A 16,606-nucleotide genomic window follows, 5' to 3' on the forward strand; every position below is an offset into this window, starting at 1 on the left:
GCTACAAAGCCATGCTGAAAATGTATGGGTTCGATTCCCGGTCGGTCCAGGATCTTTTTGTAATGGAAATTTTCTTGACTTCCCTGGGCATAGAGTATCATCGTACCTGCCACACGATTTGCAAAGAAAGCTCTCAGGCAATAACTGTGGAAGTGCTCATAAGAACACTAAGCTGAGAAGCAGGCTCTGTCCCAGTGAGAACGTTACTGCCAAGAAGAAGAAGAAGGGAGAAGTATCAAAATTCATCAATAGTACTTACGTTTATATGAACTGTGGTCATGATTCCAGATCCTGATGCATGTTCGAAATTGCCACGAAATTGCCAGGAATCATAATTGGCAGATAGCTTAATCCATAAACAGTGCTTATATTTTCATGAATTTTAATCATACTTCCAAGTTCATGATTTAATGTTTTAAATTGACACTTTTTTTTTCGCTTAAAATTGAAATCGTAACGTACAGCTGGTGTTGCGGTAAAACGGATCTTAATTTCATGACTTTTGGTCTACTAGAACGATCGTCATCTCACTTGATTCACTTTTTTATCAACGACTAACAGACAAATAAATCGTCATACAATCGAAAGGAACAAATCTAAGCATAACAACTCCCGTAACTCCACCTAGTGAAACCAATAAATATTCAAAAAGAATCAAACATTTCAACTCGAATCGTAGGTAACAAAAACACGTATATAACTTAAGTCATAATCCAATGGATCATCTGTATCTGTAGACTTAGAATTCACAACTGCTGACAGCATGGCATCACTGGAAAGTGATGCCACGCTGTCTATATTTGCGATGTCAAAGCTAGACAATGCGTTTCTCCATTCATCAGCACATGAAACTCACAATCTCTCCAGAATTATCACACTCATTGTCTCCACTCACAATTGCATGAATAAAATACTCACTCACCAGCGAATATATTTAAATGGATGTTTAGAGGTATATTAGATATTTGCAAACAAAATCAGCTCTGACTTTTTTACAGTTGGAAATTTGCATACCATTCCGATAGTTTCCCCACTGGATGGTACACTACATATAGGACTACCACCAACCGTAGTAGAGAATCAGTCCAGCACTTAAGCGAAGAAGCATTTATATGGTTGTTACCCTTCGATCTGTGTCATTTTGATAGGAACACGTACGCATACACACAAACAAAAATCGGAATTGGAATTATGGGGAGGAGGACGCATGGAACGTCGAATCCAAGAATGCATGTATGTAGGAATAAAAACGCTGTAAGCTTAGAAGTGAGTGAACGGAATAAGCCTAACAAGCCAGCTTAGCCGGTATCCTAAATACAAAAACAAACAGAAGAGAATTGAGATTATCAATATAGTATTTGTGAACGAAACTTTTTTTTTCCTTTCGTACGGCAGATTTTTCCTATAAAAATAAATAAATGTTGTATAAGTCGAACATACAGAGGGGAAGTTCTATACATGTATCAGCAGCAGCCCGTGAGGACGAAACAAAGGAATGCATTGAAGATTTTTTCGTGAAAATTGAGAGAAAAGCAAAAACTGTACACAGAATTAGAAAATAAAAAAAGAATATGATACAATGTGGAAAACATGTTTATTTTATAAAAGTATTATACGGGTATGCCAAAATATTATGATTATTATTGATTATTATGAAAAAGTGAAAAAAACTAGGTTCAAATGATCTATATATAAACAATTTAAAGTATATAATGAAACTGAAAAGATTAATAAATGTATGTCTAATAAAAGAATTTTAGTTTTATTCAACATTTCAATTTGCAAGGCAGAATTAGCTCTCTTTTTGTACATCTTCTTGTGCATCACATTTGGAACTTTCTTCTTCTCCACCTACTTCTTCTTTCTGATCCACTTCCTCCTCTTTAGATTCACTAGCCTCGACTGTTTCAGCTTTTGTGTCGCACTTTTCTGCTTCATCTTCTTCCTCGATGGCGTTGACGTCACCGTTTTCATCGTTATCCGGTTTATCAATCGTGGTGGTCTTCTGAGCCCGACTCGCTAGAAACTACAAAGACACTTCAGTACAGGAATCAGATAGATATAAGACTAAGAAATTTACCTGTTGACGTCGGATTTCTGCCGTGGCCAGCTTCCCCTCCAAATCTTCAATGCTCGGTGGAGTGGTGGTGTGTTCCTCCAAGCGCTTGAGCCTCAGCGGGGGATGTTTCTTGATGAGGCTATCCGGATTCTCGTCGTCCAGGGGAATCTCGAATGCCTCGGAGGGGGCTAGGTTTTTGGCAAAAAAACATGATACAATTTGTTAAGAGAGACAAATTATATGTAGCTCTTAAAAGTCGTACAATATTTCAATATACACAATATATTTCAAAATTACAACACATTTAGTTACATATAACAGTTGTCCGACATTTCGCGGTAAACCATTCCGCGGTCAGCCATTTCGCGGTGTACCAGCCTCTACCATTATACCAGCCTCTACCATTGTACCAGCCTCTACCATTGAGGCCAGATGTCGGGTCCTAATCGGATTAAATTGTACCCGAGGTAGGACCAATGCCTGGTTGACATTGGGTTAAAGTAGGGTTAGTGTTTAATCGGTGATCAAAATGTAGTTGGGTCGATATCAGGTCAAATCATTCGTATATCGATTGTAGTTATAAATTACAGGATATGTCACTTTGTCTTTCCGTATAATGGAGCAGTGAAAATAGTGACCAGGCTGCGAAAGTTGAAAATCTCACTTACGTCGTTTCGTAAATACAGAGATCAAACATTCCAAAAGTGAAAACCGAGTTGGCAGAACGTGTAGAATTTCGTCTGCGCAACGCGTAAAATCGAAAAACTTAGTTTGTTTACTTCTCTGACTTGAGGCTGTTCGAATAAGTTTTCGAGATATATTGTTATCTTATAATAATGTTATTGTGCTGAAATGTTTGCTGAGAAATTTAAATAACAATAGTAGATATAATTGTGTTTTAATTTTGTTATACCTTGCTAATCGGGTATGGTCCCTGGACCATGAGTCTAAAGGATGTGTGAGAATGTCGAGAGCAATCATTCCAGAAGTAGGGGATCTGGGTGTAATGGCCACTCCTATTTCACAACACCAAAACAGCCGTTTGAATTCAAATTCCAGCAAACGTAATGCCAAGCTGTAGTTACGTGCCAACTTGAACCTTACAAATGCACATTTTTCGAATCAGCATGTATACTATAATCGAACAATAACATCTGATCAAACGTCTTTATGTATGCAACGTATGTGCAAGCATGATTGCGCATGCGTGCGCGCGAACGACTAACGCCGAGATCAGGTGGCGCGTTTTACCCCGCAAAAAATAAAAATGCAGATAAGCAAGCATTTTATAAAAATTGATTTATTAACTCCAGAAAAAAGAAAATGGATGGCTGTTTGATAGAAAACATGTTTATCTATGAGATAGTTAATAAAAAGGCTTATAATAATGTTCTTCATAGCTAATAACGCTTCCTTCCTTAGAGGGCGCGTTTTACCCCCAGTTACCCTAATTACTGCTATCCCAGATTACGCTGGAGTTTTTTTTTCAGTGACCTGCAGCACTATTAAAAATATGGAACTGATGACTTGCCATTTTATTTGCTTGATTTAAGGCTAAACTTAACCCGTTGATAGCCATAGTCTATGGCCATCCATGCGAGTAGACAGCACGATGTTGATGTGATATACAATGATCTGAATTGAATCGCAGTCGGCCTGTACAAATCAGTAAATTTTTAGCTTTGATGGCGACAGCGAGCAACTCTAAATTTGTCTAGAACTGATATAAATTGTTTATGGAAAATTACACGACTGGGATAGAGGCACAGATACTACACACGAAATATTAAACAAAGTTTTTTTTTTCAAACTGTAAGATAACTCCAGCTTGCCAACGACAATCAAGGCAGACTTGATGAAAATCGCTAGTTTTTTTTTTGTTGTGCACCTTCGATCTTTCCGGAATGACATGGGAAAAGGGTCACAGTTTTCCATGCTATCAATATTCATTTTCATTAAAAAATAAAATTGTAATACTTTTTATTCAATCATAATAAAAACTGTTATCATGAAATTACTTTTGAATACTGTTGGATTGATTCTCATTCGATTATTGTCACCTTTGACGAAATGCAAAAATATGTTTCGATCATTTACGCACTTTAATCATGTTTATCCAGTATTTAAGATCCGGGCTCACAGTGACATTTCGTGACAGCAGAATCTCGGCTCACTTAGACGTACATAAATTTCGTATCGGTTTCTCCCTCCCAGGTGAGACTCACTATGTATAATAGAACACACTATTCATAAAATCAAATCCTTAATTGAGGATGGTACACAAGCTATGTCACGCTGAATTGGAACTTTTTCAAGAATCTATGACAAAAGGTCGAAAGGTCAGAAGGTCGAAAGACAAAAGGTCAAAAGGTCAGAAGGTCGAAAGACAAAAGGTCGAAAATCTATTTTCAAAGAAGGATAAATTTACCACCAAGCAAGTCGTTTTCGACCTTTTGTCTTTCGATCTTTTGTCCATAAACCGGATTGACCACATCTTTGGCAAAATTGATTGTTCAGTTTCGGAAATTTCGTCAGTGGAAAGCTGATAGAATAAAGAATCATCTGAATGTTTTCAGTGGTGTGTTTTGATAGAAAAATGCTGTGTATTTGGCGTTTAAAATTTAGTTGAAAGTGTGGAGTTTGGATAATCACCAAGAAGGAATCACCCTCCACGCGATGCTTATACAACTTACCCAGGCAAGTGTCGGTTCGCAAGTGAGGCAGCATGAATGCATCTTGTAGGGAAGTGACAGTAGTGAGATCATTCAGAGATGCCAACCAGCTTGCTGTGATCAATTCTATGGCCACTCTCCAACGCAGTGGATTCTATTGCTCACAGAAAGTAACACAAAGATGTGGGAATAAATTGAACAAAAATATAGCCAGCTCCTAAACAAGCTAAGTGTTGAACTTTTAACTCACGTTTTTCAGAATATCAAAAGTGTCACTTGGTCCACTTTGACTTAACGTCGGTCAATTATGTTACTTATTCGGTAACTTGTGTTTTGGAAAAAGTAACACATGCCTGTAAAACATATAAGCGAAAACGGAGCTCCACAGTATCGGTCCGAAAGTTTAAAACGAATCATAAATATTTTTCATTAGTAGATTTGCTTAATCTGTTTAGACTCAGTTTTTTCATTTTGGACATGAAATTTATCTGTTATGTTCTCTTTATTGAAGCAGAGTTGTAGTTAAACCTTTAAATTTTATCGTACGGTAATCGAGTTCAATATCTTTGTTATTGAAATTTTTGAAATGTAGAAGGTGGCATGAGATTCTTCATCGGCTTTGCCTCGAGCATTCGCGCATATGAAATGATAGAAGGGATTTGTACAGGGAGCGCTGAAAACTTAAATAGTTTGGCTTAATATTCTTATTCTGAAAATCCGTTTCTTCTTTTAAAAGTCCTTATGGACCTCAGTAGCTAATTTTGAAAAATTTTTTTGAATAATGAAAGCACAACAAATCTAATAGACGCAAATACTCCCAAAATCAAGAATCTAGCAAAATATTTTACTTTAAAAAAAAAAAAAACTAATCATTTCGAACATTTCATACAGAAAACGAATTTTTGTATCAACGACTAAGAACAGCTCATGATAACCTATATCAAAAACCAACGGGAATGACAGAAATTAACAAAATTAAGGGAAAATTCTCTGGTTACAAAATCAATTTTCGCATTCTTTCGAGAAACTAAACGATAAACTCATCTCGGGAGAAAAACTTTCAACTTTTCAGTTGGCTGACCGAATTGGGTTGTTTAGTGAAGACAAATTCACAGTTTTTCGTAGCTTGATCGAAAGAGCGCAGTTTTCTGGGTATGACACGATTTTATTGCACTTTAATATCTTAATGTTGATATTATAAATGAATAAAAAAGATTTGAATCCGTCGACCTAATGACATTTCAATTTACGTAATGACAGCTCGTCCCGAAGTAAAATGTGCCGAGGGGTGATTCAAAAGTGATTTCCATACTAATTTCAAACTTTTTTTTTAAAATAGTTCCAGGTCACGGAAAATTGTGAAACTTTGGATTCTAGTTTAATTTTTAACGTAGATTCAGAATATGTAAGACACTGGATACCCCTATATAAGCCAATTAAACGGAAGAAGAACAGTACAATTACTACAATTGCAGACAAATGGTAGAGTTTTTCACAATTCAGACGAAATTGAAGGTCACGTTGTCAATTACTTCAACCAGCTTTACACTGCTCAAAATCATCAACTAAGTATGAACTTTCACAGCAATCGAACAATAGATATGAATTGTGAAGCTAATAAAGAAGCAATGAATGAAATTACAACTGAGGACATATTTGTTTGCCATTCAATCAGCGGCTGGCAGAAAAACGCATGGGAGTGATAGCATTTCAAAAGAATTTTGCGTAAAAAGCTTTTGACATTATTTATAGACAATTGAATTTAATTTTAAATTAAGCGCTCCAAGGAAACTTGCGTTTAGAGTTTTTGGAAGGAGTAATTGTTCTGTGCAGAAAAAACTCTAATCATCCATTAAAAACAGCATATAGACTCTTCACTTTTTAAATTGTGACTACAAATTATTAGCTCGAATTTTAAAGTAACGTTTGGAAAAAATAATGATAAATAATCACATCCTTAATGAAAATAAAAATGTTCTAACTCAGGTAAGAATATGTTTGAGGCAGTTATAGGAATTAAAGTAAAAATACCTAGCTGAAATTAATCGTAAACGAATGGTAGGAGAGTTGATTTCATTCGACTTATATCACGCTTATGATCGGTTCGATCAAAATTACTTCCTCAGTGTTATGAGTGAAATTCGGTTCAACAATTATTTGAACGCAATACTGGAGATAATTATGCATAAATTATGACATAACTAATTCTTATAAAAGGAAATCTATCCCAAAATTTCCCATTCCAAAAATCCAAGCGCCAGGGCGACCCACTGAGCATGTGTTTATTTGTAATGTATCTGCATCTGTTAAAAGAAAAGTTATGTACAATCTGCGATAACCGGTTGGAACTGGTAGTTGCTTACGCAGACGACTTTTCCGTTATTATAGTTGAAAAAAATAAATCATAAAATTGGAGTAGTTAGCAAAGTTTTTGAAGATTTTGGGCTTTGTTCAGGAGCAGTATGAAATTTAGCAAAAACGATAGCTTATATTATATTGGCTAGAACAATGATCGTTCCAATATGTATGAATAGTTGAATACACGATTCTGTAAAAATCTTTAGGATAACTTACTTCAATAGGACAATTTACCACAACTGGACTGAAATTATTTGAAGTACATCACGAATAATGTGGCTGTACAAAACTAGACTTCTTTCTTTACACCAAAAGATTATTCTTTAAAACACATTTATATCATCTAAACTGCGGTTTGCAGCGTCAACTTTAAGTATTCTAAATGCCATATTAGCAAGGATAACGTCTCAAATGGGATACCTTATTTAGGGCAGGTATTCTACATGGATAGTGATGGATCAGCTTCTCTTTGATACAGGCGGCTTAAATCTTCAATTGCCGATGCATACATGCAGGCCCTTTTAACAAATCGATTTTTGCAATGCAAGCAAAATTTACCTTTCGCAAATTCATTTCGAGAGTTTATGAGCAATTCACCCCACATTCAAGAAATTCCGGCTCTATACCCTTGTCTCAAAATGATTGCTAAAGGAGTGCCTTATCTTCCGGAGCACACTATTGAACATCTATCAGCAATTGAGCCACATAAATATTATAAATCTAAGTTAAGTATACTGAAGGTAATAATATACAGTTTCGGGGTTCAGATAGCCGTAGCGGTAAACGCGCAGCTATTCAGCATGACCATGCTGAGGGTCGTGGGTTCGAGTCCCGCTGGTCGAGGATCTTTTCGTAAAGGAAATTTTCTCGATTCCCAGGGCATAGAGTATCTTCGTACCTGCCACATGATATACACATGCAAAAATGGTCAATCGGCAAAGAAAGCTCTCAGTTAATAACTGTGGAAGTGCTCATAAGAACACTAATCTGAGAAGCAGGCTTTGTTCCAGTTGGGACGTGACGCCAGAAAAGAAGAAGAAGACTATACAGTTTCATTGCATCCTGGAGCAAGATACGTTTCGGTGTCCTTTTAAAAAAGATTTGGAGTAACATACAGAATAAATCTTTATCACCAGATGAGATATTTTGCTATTAAAGGGCGAACACGAAATTATTGCGACACATTTAACAGGGCATAACTTTTCTACCATTGAGTAAAAATCAATTATATTTTGCACACTTTGGCATTGATGGGTATTGTTTACATGCTGTCAAACAAGGTAAAGAACTTCCCAAACCGCGATCAGCGGCAACAATCGATGGCTAAAACTCGGGCACGGAAGCTCTACGAGAAGATGCTGACAAAATATGGCTGCTGTGTGATGGACGACGAAACGTATATAAAAGCCGATTTTTAGCAAATTCCGGGGTTGGAGTTTTTCACCGGCAAGAGCAAGTTCGATGTGCACGACAAATTTAAGAAGAAGAAAATGTCGAAGTTCGCCTCCAAATATCTCATTTGGCAGGCCATCTGCTCTTGCGGACTGAGAAGTGAGCCTTTCGTGACAAAGGGATACAGTAAATGGCGAGATCTACAAATCTGAGTGCCTCGAGAATCGCCTTTTGCCGTACTTGCAGCAGCACGACGAAGCTCCGCTATTTTGGCCAGTTTTGGCATCGTGCCACTATTCTAAAAGTGTCCTGGAGTGGTATGAGGCCAATTCTGTCCATTTTGTTCCAAAGGACATGAATCCGCCAAACTGTCCGGAGCTGCGCCAAAATTTTTTTTGTCCCTTGCAGTTGCCCAAAATTTTATGGCTCATAAGGTAATCTAGAATGCCGTGAAAAGTGTTCTGCGATCTGTCAAACTTGGGTACCGTAAAACGGGGTATCTTTGATAATGCGGGTAACTTTGATAGTGCGTAACTCACCACATACTAAACGAAATATCATAATTTCTGTTAATCAGTTAAGCAAAACGAATTCAACATTAAATAATATTAGTATGACACTTCATGTAAGAGTGGTTTTCATTTGAATCAAGAACATTTGAGGCTTTTTATACGAATATTAAAAATTGACACGATTTTAGCATTTTCGAAACGCTTACAAACAATCTGTTCTACGATCACTATTTGATGTAGTTTTGAATAGTTAGTCACTTATCTTTGACAGCCTAGTTATCATAGAACTTGATTACGGTCTCAAATCTCTTAGCGAATAGCATTTTTACAAACTGGGACCATTTTTGTAATCTAAGTCAGAAATTTCCATATAACGTTAAACGCCTAGAGGTATACAATGCCCTACAAATGTTCGTTATTCATTCAATTTAGTTCGATTCATACTCCATTATCAAAGTTACCCCAAAACAGGAAACCGACTTTCGATTATATGAAAAATTATATATCCATTCAAAATAAATCTTTCGGCAATCTATCAACTGCAATCAAATGCTAGGATGTCAGTACTTGTTTTAAAAATATAAATTATAATTCTTTGAAACAGCATGCAGAAATATTCAAGTTTTCTTCGAAAAAACTATCAAAGTTACCCCGTTTTACGGTACCTTTTGTACTACCGAGGGACCAAATGCAGTACTAGAAGTGGTACACAATCTGAGCCCGAGTGTGACGGACCTGGTACTAGGCAATAATGAAGCGGGAATTTCGGAAGAGCAAGAAGACAGTCAAAGACGAGAAGGACATGTTAAGAAAATGGAAAACAAAACTGAGAAACTGGTACCGGAAGACACTGTAAAGACTTTGATGGAGGGAATCAAGCGAAAATGCCTTCAATTTTACACTCAAGGCTCCATCGATTAACTTTTCTTTTGATTTTTGAAGTAAATATATGTATAGAACTACCCTAAAATTTTGGTTTGATTCTGAACATTATAAGAAAATTGGCATGACATTTTCGGTGTCGCAATCATTTCGTGTTCGCCTTTTACTTGCTAGTAAATCGTAAAATACATCACGGTATCGGCAAGATAGGTTACAGAGTCAAATTTGTCGAGGTGCAAATGAAAATCTTGAGCATAAATTTTCAGTTTGCATTAATGTTAGACATATGACAAATCATATGCTTTCAAAAGAAGAAACAATTACAGACAGGAGGCTTAACTTCAGAGATTTTATCTTACCAGAACTAAACAGGGGGCCCAGATAGCCGTAGCGGTAAACGCGCAGCTATTCAGCAAGATCAAGCTGAGGGTCGTGGGTTCGTATCCCACCGGTCGAGGATCTATTCTTAAAAGAAATTTTCTCGACTTCCCAAGGCATATATACTCTATACCGTATCTGCCACACGATATACACATGCAAAAATGGTCAATTGGCATAGTAAGCTCTCGTTAGTAACTGTGGAAGTGCTCATAAGAACAGTAAGCTGAGAAGCAGGCTCTGTCCCAGTTGGGACATAACGTCAGAAAGAAGAAGAACAAAACAATATTGAAGCGAGTGCAAAGCGCAAAGCTATAAAATAATTCATATGTGAAGTTTATTATAGAAGAAAATTTAAATCTCACTACAGAAAAGCACCAGATATTGATTTAGATTATAAGTTGTTGCAATTATGTATATGTGTGTATATATTTTTAAATAATGTTCTTAATAAATGTGTTTATAAAAAAAACTGTAGTTCAAACATATTTTATCAGACATTCAAACTGTGTGATCGGAGTTTGTCGGTAAGTGCTATACTTAATAAAAATCACTTTTCATCTTGAACAGCACGTTTGAACAAAGCAGAAGCACTGACACAATGGCAACAAAAATTCTTACATTCACAGAGAGTTTAAGGTGAAACAGTTTGAAATCAACTTCTAAGATAGCACTTAAACTTCAAAGGTACAAATCTCTCGAAGAAAGCATCCAACAACAGTTTACTTTTTATTTTAGCTTTGTGCACTAGCAGAAAGCTTAACATAAGAAGATCAGAAACGTTTGCCAACTATTTCTCGAGTTTAGTGACTTTGAAAACGTGAGCAGGAACACAAGTCGGCCATTGTGACAGCCATCTTTGGATTTCGAAATGTTTCACCTTAAATCATAAATTTCGTCCGGAAGAAATGATTTGCAATAAAATCGATAGCTCTATTAAAATACAGCAAAAACTTGTTTGTACAATGATGTTTTGCAGCTGTTTGTCTGTGGTATGAGTGTTGCAATTTTGTGTGATGTTCGATTATTTGAGAAACGATCCATTATTCCCTACCTGTGTTTCAGACTGCAGTATAATGTGAGCCATATTAAGACTTTTGATCATAAATTTAAAGTCCTGTTGATCCTTAACTGAATTGATCGCATATTATCTGTACCAACTCTGAAGGCATTGCATATATGTAATCAACCTGAACAAACTGATCATTCCTGTATAGTTTGATACCTTGACCGATTATGTTCTTAAGCAGTGAGTTTGACACATTTTTGGTGTCATATACTTGTAAAAGTAAGCCATATGTGTTAAGCTATCTAAGCCAACATTATGTTCGAGCCATCGAACTCACTGATGTTTGATCGTACAATTTTTTATCACTACAAATATTGAAGGGACTTTTGGTTTCATCCTGTTGGAGTTTTCTATTCGCCATTTTGGAAAATCCTTACGGAATCCCATTTTTATCCTAAGGGCTTCTGAGAATTTTCAGTGGATTCTTAAGGTTACTAAGTGGGACAAGGGAGTCCTAGAAAACATAAGGGTTTTTTGTGGGAGCCTGAGAATGTATAATTGGTTATTGGAGATGCTGCGTGGAATTTCGTGGTTCCTAGTAACCTCCTAAGGTTTATATTACGTTTTGTTAATTTCTAGCGCAATACTATGCATTTTTAGTCGTGATTTCAGTATTTCTGGCAAAGTTCCGCAACAAAATCTTAAGATTCTAAGCGATATTCTCAAAAAAATAAATAAATAAATAACAGAGCTTTTGAGCAGATGTCAATTAAGCCCAAGCAATCGCGTTTGTTTGTTTTTTTTTCTCGTGCCGTCGGCGGTTCGGTTCTCGGTTTCCTGTATGGAATCAAAGTCAGCAGCGATGGAATCAAGGTCAATTGTGTCCAGTTCACGTTGTGCGGTTGCGAAAAAATATTCGTGTTCAGTCGAGGATGGATTACAATCTGGTGAGCTCGTTTCTTATGATATCACATTTGAATCGAAGCAGCGTTTTTGTATTTTTTAAACAAACTATGGATGGCTCGTCACTACAAGTGTCGGCATAAATCCTCATCTTTTTTTAAAAGTTTTAGTATACACATACTTTTTTTTCGTCATTACTAAGAATAACCATTGAACATAAATGTCGGCGGACTATAGGTTAACGATTTTTTAAAAAACTCAAACCTGTCTTTTTCCGTCATTACTGAAAATAACTTTTGATTAGTGCGATATTGAATGTCGACGTACTACAGAGTTACGTTTTCTTGAATATCACTGCGGAATACGTTTTTGTCTCAAGCACCAAAATACCGCTGTCTGCTAAATTAAGGGTTGCTGAATCCATTGCCGTGGTCAAAAATATCATAGCACGTCTAGTTTTTCAGATATTTACTGTTGAAAATACAAAATTTAACTATTTCATCCAACTTGCATGCAAGTTTTCCAACTTGTATGGCAATTTATTCGTTTAATTTGCCACAGAATTCAAACTTCATGTGTGGTACAATTATTATCAACAAAGTTCATAATACTTTCGAAGTTAAAAAGTTAATTTTTGATGGTTTTGCCATATATGAAAAACGAAAAATTTTGTATGGAGACTGCAAGTATGTTGGAAACAATTGATTTTATCTAAATTTAATCGTGAAAATTCAGCCAAATTATATCTGAAATGAAAGTTAAAGTCATATTTTGCATGCTTCGTGTATGAGATCACATAAAAGTTTGATACATTATACTTTAAATTTCATGTAAACATTAATGAAAACCGTGTTGTATACAGCTTTGGCGACTTGTAGCAAAAAAATGTGACGTGCTGGAATGTTTCTGAGAACGGCATCAGATTCAGCTATCCCAAATCTATTAGAGACACATAATTTGATCTTTGAGACACGCAAAAATGTAATTTTTGTTACGCTGTGTATCCTATAGATTATTTTTTATTAAATGGTGAATGTAGAGATACAGAGGTATTTTTTGGTCTCTAGAAGCAACAATCATCACACCCTAACATGCCTTCCCCATCCCAACTGACTGTAAAAACTTGGCCGAAATGAATAGTGAAAAATTTTATTAATTTGTGTACAAGATAAGATAATACAAGATAATTTCGTGTCATTTGTTATTATAACAACAAAGTAAAAATATTATTTCACACCTAATGTTTGGCGAGACAGCCGCCTAGAATAGACCTTAATAATCAATTTGCGATTATGGAAGTTTTTTGAAATTCAAAAAGGAATTTTTGCAATTCCGTTGCAAATCAATCAACTTTTCATTGAGAAGTTGATCCACATAACGGCCTACTTTTCCTACCAAAAAAACAGTGCTAAAAAGTAGTACTTTTCAGCACTCTTTTCGGTGCTAAAAAGTAGCACTTTTCAGTACTGTTTTGGTAGTTGTCAACCGAATAACTCAGTCTCTTCATGCCATTTGTGCTTATTCTGCGCGGTGTGTGAGTCGAGACGAGTCGTTCTCCTCACGTGAGGCGACTAATGTTAATCAAATGTCATTTCATTCGATTCGTCTCGCCTCACACACCGCACAGAATAACCACATTTGCATCTGATTCTTGGGTTTATTCTAAATCTGGCGTGAGGTGACAGTTCTTGACTCGAGTGAAGTAACATTCCATTTGGTTTACACGGCGAGTCACTTCACTCAAGTCTAGAATTATTACCTCGCTATACGAGACCGACACCTCAAGTTTATCTTACCTAGTTCTTACCTCAAGTTAGTCTTACAAGTTGTCTTACCTGTTCATTCCTCCAATACGGAATATAGATTTGCATCATAGCGATGGGAGTGAGAAAATTTGTGACATTCATGGGTGCTACTGAATCACAGCCTACGTGATTGGAAAATACTGAATTGAAACAACGCATGGCTGTATGCGCATGTGGGTTCTCTTGAAATATTTGTTTGTTCTTTTAAAATTCATCGAGCTGAAACGGAATTTTTCGCAATACCAAAAAATGTTGTATGCAACTCGTTGCAAAACTCGATTTTTTCAGCACTCGTTGTATTTATCCAACTCGGCGAGCCTCGTTGGATAAATGTACAACTCGTGCTGAAAAAAATCATCATTTTGCAACTTGTTGCATAAATAACTATTTCATCATGGTTGTCATGATGAGAAAATGTGATTAATGCTGCGATAGCGCAAGTAGTATTTGAATTCGTCCTCTTGATGCCACAACTAGATAACTCCAAATTTGAAATTTTTGACTTCAATATGTCAAATAATTATTCTTAATTATCTGCAATATATCCACAGCTTATAAGCTTGTGATTCAAGATACACAAGTTGAAGTTTATGTTTCAATCACATTATCTGCGGTTAACCATCATCTTGTTAAACGGTCATATTTTCAAAGATGCATATCGCAAAATTACGATTTTCGGGTTATCTAGTCTAGTTGTAGCATTAAAGGGACGAATTGTTTTGCTTTAAAATTTTGTCAGCTCAGTTAAACTTTATTTTGAACGCAATGTTTGAAAATCACCATTTGCCGTATATTACTATATTTAAGACTCTATTTCAATGTGGTAGAATGTTAAGGTATTCGCAACATTCAAGTAGTTTTGACCGGCTTTCAACATAGATGTGAGTGCAATCAATCCTATGAATCCATTTCTACTGCGTTTTGTTTTCCAGAAGTTATGCTTTGGGGGGCCTTTTTTAGCCTAGTGGTTAGAATCCGCGGCTACAAAGCAAAGAAAGTTCTCAGTTAATAACTGTGAAAGTGCTCATTGAAAATAAAGCTGAGAAGCAGGATTTGTCTCAGTGAAGACGTAATGCCAAGCAGAAAAAGTTATGCTTTGGAGAACTGGAGCTTCGGCTTTGTTTTATCTACACATTAACATACAATACGATGAGCTCAATCAAAATCCACCTCCTCCTGGCTTGGATAAGACACTCATATAATTTCTATGTAATCGTTTACCCGTCGTAAACGTTATTTCGTCAAACTGTACATTGCTGGATAACGATTTGCCGAACTACCATAATAAACGATAATCCATGGATTCTTGCAAGAAACATTCCTTACAACCTTACACGCTTCACTCACGGTATGCATTTTTGGTTCCACTTGAAGCGCCATCATCGTCCGCGGAAACTGCTGCCACCGCCGAATTGGAAGGGCCACATCCCATCGTTTTCGTTTCGTCACCGCCGACGGAGAATTGTACGATTCAGAAAAGCAACGTTAGAATAATCCACAACCAGATCACAGCGCTTGATTTTTAATTTTGTTCGTTGGCTAATCCAACAAACGCAAGACAACCATTACAAAGGCACGTGAAGGAAGTAGTGCTACATCAACAACGAAACCGAGCCAAGTTACCGTTGCCTGACATGATTCGATTAAGTTTTCTTCTAGGAATGTGCTTTTGATTGACTACACCGGAACTAGTACCGAGTCCGCTCGATTCGAACACCCACGCTAGACTGAATTGAACGCAGGATTTCTGCCGAGCGAAAGGATTTCCACTTTCCCTTGGAAGAGTGGGTGTTCAGAGGGATATTATAGCAACAAGGATGTGTGACGTTCCGCCTCTATCCGGAGTAATCATGCGCGGCTGTCGCTTTTCGTCAAGCTACAACTTGGTTGGCTTTCGAAATTACCCTCAGCGTGTTAGGGAAGACGGGGTGATATACGCCCTCAAGAGATAAACACAATTTTAACTGTGAATTTCATCGAAAACGATATTCTAAATGGGTTTACAGAGAATTCGCAAAAATAACTTTGTAATTTCTTAAAACAATCATTTAATTGGGAAAATCATATCTAAATAATTTAATTTAAATAATAAAACCATATGCGACAGCGGGGTATAACGTGCCCTCAAGTTCCAAATGGATTTTTTGCGGAAATATCGTACTATTTTCCAAATTCAGATTTTATAAGATACTATGAAGTTCTATGTCAGGTTTGAGTTTGAGTATTCTGGCATAACTTGTACCCATCATAGATGGTTTCTGAGCAACCATGAAGTATGGCACATTTTTTCCTACGTCATTTACTCCCAAGGCTACCAAAGCATTTTGTATTTTGTAATATTTTGATTGTGATATGTTTTTCTTTGATAGGCGTTAACATTGGTGGAGATATCGTATGGAATGCTCAAATTTGACTGAAATACCTTATACCTTGGAGATATTGCTGTGGCGCATTTTAAAACTAGTTCCCCTACCAACGGTCATTAATGAAAATGGTTATTAATTGCCTGTTGGTCACCTTTCTGCGGTGGTCGATTTATTTGCTCGCTTCATTGCCGGGGCACAAAGTTCAAAGGTCGTGCTACAGCTTTTGATTGTGCGACAAATCAATGCTGAATGATTTTCAAAGCGAACCGA

The 16,606-nt window shown here is 36.5% G+C and overlaps 1 protein-coding gene across 3 annotated transcripts; it reads right to left on the reverse strand.

Annotated features, from left to right (window-relative positions):
• Positions 1-1,238: 1,238 nt before the first annotated feature.
• On the reverse strand, positions 1,239-15,707 carry LOC5577806. Of its 3 annotated transcripts, none has more exons than XM_021852370.1 (4): positions 15,594-15,707; positions 15,318-15,368; positions 2,081-2,247; positions 1,239-2,026 (listed from the first exon to the last, which is right to left on the reverse strand). In XM_021852370.1, the coding sequence occupies exons 1-4, from the start codon at positions 15,604-15,606 to the stop codon at positions 1,793-1,795; spliced, it is 465 nt and encodes a 154-aa protein (XP_021708062.1). In that variant the 5' UTR covers positions 15,607-15,707; the 3' UTR covers positions 1,239-1,792. The 3 variants fall into 3 exon arrangements, with proteins under 3 accessions (XP_021708062.1, XP_021708063.1, XP_021708061.1); XM_021852371.1 differs by having other exon boundaries at positions 15,318-15,365; positions 15,594-15,704; XM_021852369.1 differs by having other exon boundaries at positions 15,318-15,706.
• Positions 15,708-16,606: the final 899 nt, after the last annotated feature.

Source organism: Aedes aegypti, chromosome 3, assembly GCF_002204515.2.
Source record: "Aedes aegypti strain LVP_AGWG chromosome 3, AaegL5.0 Primary Assembly, whole genome shotgun sequence".
Taxonomy (NCBI): Eukaryota; Metazoa; Arthropoda; class Insecta; order Diptera; family Culicidae; genus Aedes; species Aedes aegypti.

Bases quoted from the DNA above. Each gene is read 5' to 3' on its own strand.
- LOC5577806 (XM_021852369.1), bottom strand. From the start codon at position 15,402: ATGGGATGTGGCCCTTCCAATTCGGCGGTGGCAGCAGTTTCCGCGGAC. The intron at 2,248-15,317 runs GTGAGTGAAGCG...CCAAAAACCTAG, and splicing joins TGGAACCAAAAATGCATACC to CCCCCTCCGAGGCATTCGAG. The intron at 2,027-2,080 runs GTAAATTTCTTA...GTGTCTTTGTAG, and splicing joins CAGAAATCCGACGTCAACAG to TTTCTAGCGAGTCGGGCTCA.